This window comes from Octopus bimaculoides, chromosome 21 (genome assembly GCF_001194135.2).
Source record: "Octopus bimaculoides isolate UCB-OBI-ISO-001 chromosome 21, ASM119413v2, whole genome shotgun sequence".
NCBI lineage: Eukaryota > Metazoa > Mollusca > Cephalopoda > Octopoda > Octopodidae > Octopus > Octopus bimaculoides.
The window spans coordinates 3,036,361-3,047,303 of NC_069001.1; the positions used below are offsets into that span (position 1 = coordinate 3,036,361).

The 10,943-nt window shown below is 34.3% G+C and overlaps 1 protein-coding gene across 1 annotated transcript in view; it reads right to left on the reverse strand.

The window, feature by feature from the left end:
* Positions 1–372: 372 nt before the first annotated feature.
* Positions 373–10,943, reverse strand: part of LOC106874065 (uncharacterized) — an 11,684-nt gene continuing 1,113 nt past the window's right edge. Inside the window, exons 3-5 of the mRNA XM_014921687.2 lie at positions 8,113–9,512; positions 1,189–1,275; positions 373–552 (exon numbers count right to left, since the gene is read on the reverse strand). Coding sequence (XP_014777173.1) covers positions 524–552; positions 1,189–1,275; positions 8,113–9,512 — 1,516 coding nt within the window. The 3' untranslated portion in view covers positions 373–523. The remainder of the gene's footprint in view (positions 553–1,188; positions 1,276–8,112; positions 9,513–10,943) is intronic.

The window sequence follows — 10,943 nt, forward strand, 5'->3', positions numbered from 1 at the left end:
ACATATATATATATATATATATATATATATATATATATATATATATATATATATATATATATATGACTGGAGCCTGGTGTTGCCATCCGGTTTCACCAGTCCTCAGTCAAATCGTCCAACCCATGCTAGCATGGAAAGCGGACGTTAAACGATGATGATGATGATGATGATGATGATGATGATGATGATGATGATGATGATACACTACTACTCCTTAAACAAAGAAATAAATATTATTTTCCTTCTCACCTTTTCATTATTGGGGTCTGAATATGCGAAACAGAACCCATTTCAAATAAATTAATTCTGTCTCGTACTGCAGGCGCATCTAATTCGGAATAGTCGATCATTTCTTCATCACCAGACTCCGAGAAATCTGATTCCTCATCGGACTCATACATTGTCATGTGACTGAACATCATCGACAGGATCCTTGCAGTCACTTGGGTCTCACATTTCTTTGCTAATTCTGTTTTGGTGTTCTCTTCAAAGAATTCGTCTAATTCCTTCTCACCTTCGTCATCTATTTCATCAGCAAATCTAGGGACGGGGCTGGAAAAGAAATTGGTTTGCAGTGAAGGAATATACAAATACAATAATATTTAACATGTTTGTGTACATTTGAATGTGAGAAGCCCTTTTGCTGTGGAAGAAGTCTCAGAGAAAACATTCCTCCTCATGGACAATATGTGTGAAAACACATTGGGCAACAAATGACAACATTGAATTGCAGGACACATGCATTTCTGCATTGTTACACATCGTCCTCCACAACCCCATCAAAATGATAGTTCTGTTATATAAGAATAGCAAACAATAAATTTGCTAGGCAAGCTGGAATTAATTAAACAGAGTTGCAAGAAGCAGCATTGAATATCTGTGCATGTACAATGATATTTAACAATTTTGTGTACATTTGAACATGGTAAGACTGTTCATTGTAGAAGTAGTCCTGGGAAAAAATTGTATGAAAACACATTGGGCTACAAATAGCATCATTAGAGTGTAGCCTGCATAGGTTTCTGCATCATCATATGTCATCAACCTTGAATACCTATTCTGCATTTGAGATTCATTTTATTTTCATCAAATAGAGTAAAGAGTTTATATTTACTTCAAAGTGTTAAGAGCCTCCCTCCCTCCCACACCACCGCCATTCCACCCAGGAATAACCAAAGATCAACTCACAGTGGTCCACTTTCCTTTCTCTTTTGTTTGGCTGCTTCAATGAGACAGGAGAGTTGGTCTTCTTTGGGTTGCCCTTCTTCAGTAGTCCTAAAACAATGGAACAATATAGCATAAGAAAAAAGTTGTTTGACTCTTTCAACCATAAAATATGAGATGAAAACAAGTTCTTTTCTAAAAAGAAAAATATTAAAAAAAAAATTAAATTATAAATTGAATTAGTGAAATTTTAATCAAATTTAAAAGTGAAATAACCTCAGAAAACAAACCAAAACAAAAAAATTGGGTTTCTGAATATTTTTTTTTTGTCTTAAATCTGGTGAAACAGAAATTGTTAAACTTTATGAGATTTAAGATAAAAGAATTCAGAGAATAAATTTTTTGTTTCTCAATTCTTTATTTTGAGAACAATTGTATTTGTAAATTTTAAATAAATAAATTTTCCATTTCGAATGAAAAATTTTATAAGTTAAAATAAATAAATTTTTTATTTATGATAAATTTATTTAAAATAAATATTTTTTATTCAAAATAAATTTTTATTCTTAAAATTTCATTTATATATTAATCGTTTTCCCCCAAAAATACCCCACCAAAAAATATTTAGCAATTTTGATTTGTTTTCCTGAATATTATTAATATTTATTATCAAAATTAGAACATTTTTGATTCTATTTATTTTTAACAGATTTTATCATTATCACAAACTTTAGTTCTTCTATTAACCTATTTATTTTTTTACAAGCTGTGTCAATTTCTGGGGCATCATACATATATTGCACAGTATGGTTTAGATATGTAGTCAAGTCCATTTTAAGGACATACATCTACATAATGTCAACTAGAGCACAACTACTTGTCCTGAGATTTTTAGTTGGTAGCCATGATGGCAGAACGTTAGATACATGCTCTAGATCAGGGGTTCTCAACCATTTTTTTTATCTATGGACCCCCTTTGATTGCTATTTCATTCTGATGGACCCCATAGCCATTCGATGTTTAAAAACTAGCTTTATAGAATGTTATTTATTAATGTTTTCACACATTAATTTGTGTAGGTTGAACTATGTAAAATGTTAGAGAAAGAAACCCAGCTGTTTCTTAAAATACAATCCAATACATATGTCTAAAGCTAAATTGTTTCAGAGGCCCTTAAAATACTATTGTGGACCCTTAGGAGCCGTATGGACCTCGGTTGGGAACCACTGCTCTAGACTGGCCAATATGCTGGTATGAAACCAGAGGTATTAGGTTTTTGACTGAATTTATTATTCACCTTTCCAACCTCTTAATCACTCTTTCTTTCAGTTTTAACACACACACACACCCACACACGTGTATCTTTTGCAAAATAAAGACTGTAAAGTGGTTGGCGTTTGAAAGGGCATCCAGCTGTAAAAACCTTACCAAAACTGATCTTGCCTGTGCTGGTGCCATGTAAAAAGCACTCAGTCCACTCTGCAGGGTGGTTGGTGTTAGGAAGGGCATCCAGCCATAAAAGCTGTGCCAAAACAGACACAGAAGTCTGGTGCAGGCTCCTGCCTGGCCAGTTCCTGTCAAACTTGTGCCAGCATGGAAGGCAGACATTAAATAATGATGATTTCCCAGCCACAACTTCCCATGAAAAATCATATCTAAAGCTAAATGACAAGAACTGTTTTCAAAACAATTTAACAATTTATAAATTTCACTTGAATGCAAGATACAAAAACAAACAGATTTTCTTGAAGAGAAAAAAGGGAAAAATAACAAACAAACCGATATGCACACATGAGGAACCTTTCATATAGAAAGCAAAATCTATTAAAATCAAGGCAAAATAATATTTCAAATAAAAAAAGGATAAAAAATTATTGACATAAAAAAAAACAAAGCATTGAATAAGCCATAGTTTCTATGAGATTGTTTTGATGTTGTTTCTATTCATTCCCAATATTTTGTTCAGTATATGATCAAAAGTATTTCCTGCCATGACCATCCCATCATTTTTCTGGTCAAGCTGGATCTAGGACAATATTATCTAATATATCCTTCCTTTTTTTTTTTTGGTTGGTTTTCATTAAAGCTAAGATGTGATTTTCATGAAGTTTGGCTACTATTTTTAGCAGGTCGAGCATCCACATATTACAACATTGTTGTTGTTTAAATCCAGGACAACCTTCATGGAGTAGACCTATGAGCAGAGACACTCCAACTGTGACCATTTAATCTTTTCACACACACACATGAAAACACAGTCCTACAAAGGCTAGCAGGCTGAAGCTTCGAAGTTACTTTCACCCCACTTTTTGTACAAGTTTAATAAATACATACTCTAGATCTTTTAGTTTAATGCTAAACTGTTCCAAGTATAACTGGGGATAAAGACAAACATATATATATAGATAGGTATGTATCTTTTTAGTGCAATAGATATTATAAAGATATAGACTGTAGTAAAGTATAAAGATAAGTTAAGTACAGAACTAATAACTAGAGTTGGATGTGTAGTCAAAGACTGCAATACTTAATAGTCTAAGAATATGATGAGGCATGGTAGTAGTTAAGGACCAGGCACTGTGATCAAATGTAGAGTTAGCTAGGGACCTAGAGTCAAAGGTAGTGTTAGTTTAGGACAGCACTTCAAATAAAATGGTTAAAAGATGAATGGTTCAGAAAAAAAAGGAGAGAACAATTGAAATTAAATAAAGTTCAATATAGAAGAAATCCAAAAACTTTGATATAAATTATATCAAGGGAAGTCACACAATACTTTAAGAATATTTTCTTATAATTCTGCTTAAGACATTTCATGTATAACATTACTATTTGTTTTTGATATAAAATATAATTTATTTTATGCTGTTTGCCTTTAATAAAATACAATACAATTATAAACTATAAACTGACTTACTGTCTCTTTATTGGATAATACCATCGTTGTTTATTATTATTATTATTATCATTATTATTATGTTAAAGTATTGTGCCACAATTTGAAATACAAACATTATAAATAACACACTTCAATTGGTTGAATATACCATCAAGCAAAACTTAGAACTCCAGCTGGCAAAATGATAATATATCCTTTTAAACTCTTTTTTGTATATATATATATATATATATATATAAAATTCTAATAACCTTATCATGTTTGGTATTTAGAATAATAATGACTGGGAGAGAAATATTTACAATGTAAACTTGATGGACTATAAGTAAAATATATACATACAGATATGTAGTATGTGTGTGTGTGTATGTATATATGTGTGTGTATGTATATATATGTATGTATATATATACATATATATATATATATGTGTGTGTATATATATATGTGTATATATATATATATATATATATATATATATATATATATATACATATATATATATATATATACATATATATATATATATACACATACATATATATGCATATACAGTGTGTGTATGTGTATATACATATATTTATGAATACACACATGTGCACACGAATGGTTACATATATACATGTTAACTGCTGGTAGTTACTTCTCAATCCACAATTTTCAGAAAGATTTTGCAGTAAGTAGAGCAGCAAATTAGCATTTTTTTGCTTCTGACGAAAGCAAATCTGTCAAAGACAGGCATGCCTAAATTCTGGAACACTAGCATAAAGCTATGGTGTGGAAGGAACTTCAACCAATATATACGGGCACTATAAGATTGTCAATGACAATGTATAGGTCACTTTTGTGTGTAACATGAGATAAAAGCAATACCTAACAATGCTCCTTATCACACAGAGACACACGTATATAAACATACAAAACATATACGTAAATATATATATACACATCGTGGCACTCTGTTGATTATGATGACAACGGTTCCATTTGATTTGATCAACGGAACAACCTGCTCGTGACATTAACGTGCAAGTGGCTGAGCACTCCACAGACATGTGTACCCTTAACATAGGTCTCGGGGAAATTCAGCATGACACAGAGTGTGACAAGGCTGGCCCCTTTGAAATACAGGTGCAACAGAAACAGGAAGAAAGAGTGAGAGAAAGTTGTGGTGGAAGAGTACAGCAGGGTTCACCACTGCTCCCTGCCAGAGCCTCGTGGAGTTTTAAGTGTTTTTGCTTAATAAACATCCACAACGCCTGGTCTGGGAATTGAAACCATGATCCTATGACCGTGAGTCCGCTGCTCTAACCACTGGGCCATTGCGCCTCCACACATACACATATATATATATATACACATACATATAAATAAATACACATACATATTTACGTATGTATATATAGAATAGGATTTATGTATTGAGGTTATATCATGAAAATTAGATTAAACAGAAAAGTAGGTTTATGTAATGAAAATTAGAAAAGTATCTATCTACAGAAAAATTTATTATCTAATCAAAATAAATTATCTAATGAAATATTGTAAATATTTGGATATTACATGTTAAAATTGAAATTAAAATTTAAAAAGAAATTACTATTCAGACTGAGAATGCAGAAAAACTAACAACAAATGTGAGTAATTCACTACTCTACATAAAACATGCTGAAGTTCTTAAAAATGGTGAATCCATGAAGAATTAATTCTACAATATCTTGGTGAGATCATGGTAATATATTACATGGTAAAGAAGTTTATTCTTTAATTCTTTTCTCATTTTTTTGCCAGTTTCCTGTACTATATATATTATTTTCTGCCTTGTTTATCTAAGCAATATCATTCACTCTTCCCATGTGTGACATTGAAAAAGAATTTTAATTCAAGAACAAACACAGAATGCAACTTCTATCCCACTGAATTTAACTTTATCAAACATATGAATAAGCATTTTCTAAAACATATTTGTGCAAGCCTTGTATTTATTATTATAGTAATTAGAAATTTGTTGCTTTTGCCTGGATGCATGGTTCTCTGATTCAAACATGTACTTCACCAAACTTTGGGGAAAACACATTCTGGTTAACTTCATTGAATCACAGTATTGCTAGGTTAGAATGAGTCTTCACTTTTGATGGGACATAGAAAATTAAAGAGATGTCTCTATTGCACATAGTTTGTACAAGTCTTTCATAGCATCTTTAGGAGAGTAGACCAATGTCTTTGAGAGAGTACAGTAGTGCCTCTAGCAGAGTACATCACATGATCTCCCATGTTTTTTTGTTATTCCTATGTAGTTTGAAGATGAAAAAATTTGTTTTTCTTTTAATGGATGAGTATATGTGATGATGTGACATTCATGCTTCTCTTAAGATCATTAATGAAAAGACTACAACAAGATAGCAACAATTGTATTGTAATATTCATTTCCTGCTAACTCCTCTCCACTTTACCATGCTTACATACACACACATATAACTACATAAACACACATGATCACACACATGTGAGTATATGTGTGTGCATGTGATTGTGTGCAAGTATATGTGTGTATGTGTGTGTGTTTCTGTGTATGTTTACATGTTAAGTAACACAACAATACAGTGATGACAATGTGTTTGAAAATAATGTTCCTTTTTTTGAAAATACATTATTCTGGGGTGTTTTTTTTTTTTTTTTTGGTATTTTTTTTTCTCAATATTTGACTTGTATAATTTCCCATCTCAAAGACATGCCAAGATGGAGGAAAAACATAAGAGTTAAATAAAAGATTTTAAAGAATAATTAAATTTAAGGAAAAAGTTGAAAAAGAAAAAAAAAGGTTCCTTGCAGGCTACGGATAGCAGAAGGGAACAGTCTGAAACATGATGCAATAACAACAAAAAAAAAATGTCTTTAAAAGAATTCTACAGAAATGGAACAGGATATCTTGCATTGAGTATGTAGTTCAACAAAGGAACAGAGACAGAGATGAACAGGCAAGGAGACAAGGTAGCAAACCAATTTGGTCTCAGGAATAGTTATACCAAAAATAGTCATGCCAATGTAAGAAAAAAAATGTTATCATGCATTTTTGTGTGGTTTTGAGAGCAAGACATTAAACCACAAATGAACGAACATCTGATGTGGAAAGAAAGAAAGAAAGAAAGAAAGACGTACTGAATGAACAAACATTACTGACCAAAAAGAAAAAAAGGGAAAAATAACACGAACCGACATTGATGAGGAAAGAAAGAAGAAATGAAGAAGAAAGACCCACTTAACAAGACGAGGTCTGGCGATGGTATTTGCAATCAAGCATTGAGATATTTCTCCTCTTTCATGGGCTTTGTTAATCTCCACAGATCTGCTTTGCCTAAATAAATGCCCAGGCGACATGGTATGAGGTTGGAATGGATTAGTATCTAAAGAACTATGACTATTGCTCAAACTGGATCTACCTTGATCTTCGGTAAATAGATAAGTATTACTGTAGGACGGATTTTCTGGACTAGATGAATCGGCGTTGATGAACGACTGCGAATCTTTTGAACGGCTGAACGTGTCGGAAGAAACAGTAGCAGCAGTAGAGGAAGCAGATAAGAGAGGTGAGCTAGAATTACTTCGACTAGAACTACGGCTAAAAGGAATATCTATGTAGTAGTTATCACAGCTGCCTAAATACCAGGAGTCGTCCAGTTTTTGCCAACATCTATCAACAGGAAGTAAGGGACTACTTAATTCAGGAATGCTTTGTTTGCTCTCATCACTGCTTGGCCTCTGGCTTTCAATGTCGGACGTATCACAATCAGCCATATTCGATTTAAAGCTACAACTGTTTGTGCTTATGCTGCACGCTTGTTCGTTGGAGTCGTTCTCTACACTTAAGCTAAACACACTGACTGTGCTGCCACCTATACTTTCGAAATCTTCCAGTGATGTCCTTCCTTTTGTATCACTGTGATTTGAGTCGCTATAATTCACGGAGCTAGCCTCCTCCAAATTAATTGTCTCTTCACTGATTGCAACTAGACTGCCATCGTCAAAGCTCATTTTTAAGAAAAAGTTCATACCTAAACAAGAATCATAATCCTTAGATGCTGCGTGAATATTTCCAAATTCTTGGCTTTGTTTAGATTCCACAAGGTTACACCTATTATAACTAGTTTTGTCTTCGTGAGAATGGTGATTCTTTAATTTATACAAGTCTTTACGTCCAAATCTTGATCTGTAGGGTCGAGTATCTATACAGGGAGCTCTTGACCGGATTTCATTACATAAGCTGTTTTTGTCATTGCGGTTTTGATCTGAGCAGTTCTGTAGACTTGGCCAATCATTCTCATCGGTGCTTGTCTCGTCCCCATTGTCATTGAAATCGGCCTGACAGTAATAGCCTCCTAAAATACAAGCTGGATGAAAAGTTTCGTCCTCGTCTTCTTCATCCTCCATCTCTGGCCATGAGTCTTTCTCAAAATGTACGCTAATACTATCATTGTCGATGCTTTCGTTAAAGTGGTAATCTAATACAATACTCGGTTTCGGATAACTTTCTGGCTCGGCACACACAGGAAATTTTCGGCTACCATTGTAGCAAGCTTCTTGGTAGTCATTGTTCCTCGCTTTCGTCTGGTTACAGTCTTCACACACTCGACAGTTGTTGTATATCTCACCGCCATCACTTGCTCGTCTATTAACATCAGGCGGCATCAAACCACTTTGACGGAAATCATGACTACGTCTACGATGATTGTTCAAAATCGTACGGATTGAATCGTCGATTGTATTGATCCAGTGGTACTCCTCGTTTATTGGCAGTTTGTTGACCGATTCCGATGAACGTTTTATAGTGGTATCAAAATTTCGAGACTCATCCACCCTCCATTGCACATCTTCGATGCCAGCAGAGAGTTTGTTTTCAGAACTTGGCAACAGTTTCCTTGAAGGACGGGTGCTCCTTCGCCCCATTGTCAGATCTTCCCCAACGGGAGGCAGTACACGGCAACTGTTATTTTGTACATGGTTACTCTCTTTGCTTGTTTTATTTGTATCGTCAATGACTAAAACTACAGGCTTGCGATTATATTCCGGCTCCTTAATAATTTCTGGGTGATCTCTCTTGGCCGTTTCCTCCAAAGGGAACTGATAGTTCTCAACGACTATATTCTGTTCAGACCCAATCCATTTCCCAGAAGAATCTGAATTACTAATGGTAGTTTCTATGTTATTCTGCTTCTGGTTGCTATCCATACTATTCTGCACATCACTAACTACAACAGCATTAGTAGCACTAGTGCTAGGCTGTTCACGCTCATGATAGCTCCCCTCATACTCAGTCCCGACGGTGGCAGGAGGATCGTCATACTCAATGCTTTTTTTATAGTTATGCTGTGTGCTGTTATAGGGTTTATTGGCCCGAGGCATTATCTCAGAGCTCTCTGGAGAATCTGTCTGCAAAGATTCCTCTGGCATTGGCCTAAAGATGAAGTAAACAAAAGAAAATTGGTAAATTCTTCACTTCAGAGTCGTGCGGCTGCAACAGAACAATTGATGGAATGGATACAAAATACTCTCTCTCTCTCACACACACACTCACATGAATGTACACATAAATACATATAAATATAGGTACAGATATGGCTGTGAGGTTAAGAAGTTTGCTTCCCAACCACATGGTTTCAGGTTCAGTCCCACTGTGTGGCACCTCAGAGCAAGCAGCTTTTACTACAGTTCCAGGCCTACCAAAGTTTTGTGACTGGATTTCGTGTATGGAAACTGAAAGAATTTCATATGTTTGTGTGTGTGTTTGTGTCTTTTTGTCATGTAAAAACCACCCACTACACTCTTGGAGTAGTTGGCATTAGGAAGGGCATCCAGCCATAGAAACCATGCCAAAGCAGATTGGAACCTGGTGCAGTTCCCCTGCTTACCAGTTTTCAGTCAAACCGTCCAACCCATGCCAGCATGGAAAACGGACCTTAAGTGATGGTGATGATGATGATGATGGTTTTGTGTATTCTAGAAGTATAAGCAATTCACTGCACATTAATTTTAACAACAAAATTTTACACAGACCCCCACCAAGGGCCATATGGACCTCAGTTGGGAATCAACATGAAACTGACTTTGTGTGATAAGGTGGACCTTCAACTGATAGGCTTCCATACAGTTTCCATCAAACCGATTTCACTTCATGGGGCTTGGAATAACCAAGGACTGCAGAAGAAGAGAGTTGCTGTCACTAAATAGGATTGAACTTGAAACCTTGTGATTGAGAAGTAAACATCTTAACCACTGAACAACCCTCATATCCAAACGTATACAGATATATACACACACACACACACACAAATGTGCACACATACACACACACACACAAAACTATGCATGTACACAAACACAACTGTACAACATATACACACGCACACACACATACACCCCCAACACACATGGAAGTCTTACAAACTTACCTGTTCTAAATGATGTCAACACAGTAATAAAAAAATTAATGAATTCTTCACAAATTACAAAATTTCTTCACAATATAATCAATAAGAATCAAAGCAAGGAATCTTACATGGAATGGTAATATGAAATCAGAGAGATATTTGTATGCATGATGATGATGATGATGATGATGATGTTGTTGCTCCAGTAATCCTAAGGTTTATGACGCAAAAATTAGGGAGCATTTCCACAATATAATCAACATATTTCTTAGAATTATTGTCTTCATTTTGGAATGGTAAATGCTTACTCAAAGAGAGGAAATAGGAAAAAAAATTACTCCAGAAATACTGAAGTATTCACAGAATTGTTGAAATACATATATATATATATATATATATATATATATACACATAATATATTATATATATATGGTATACATATATAATATCTACATATA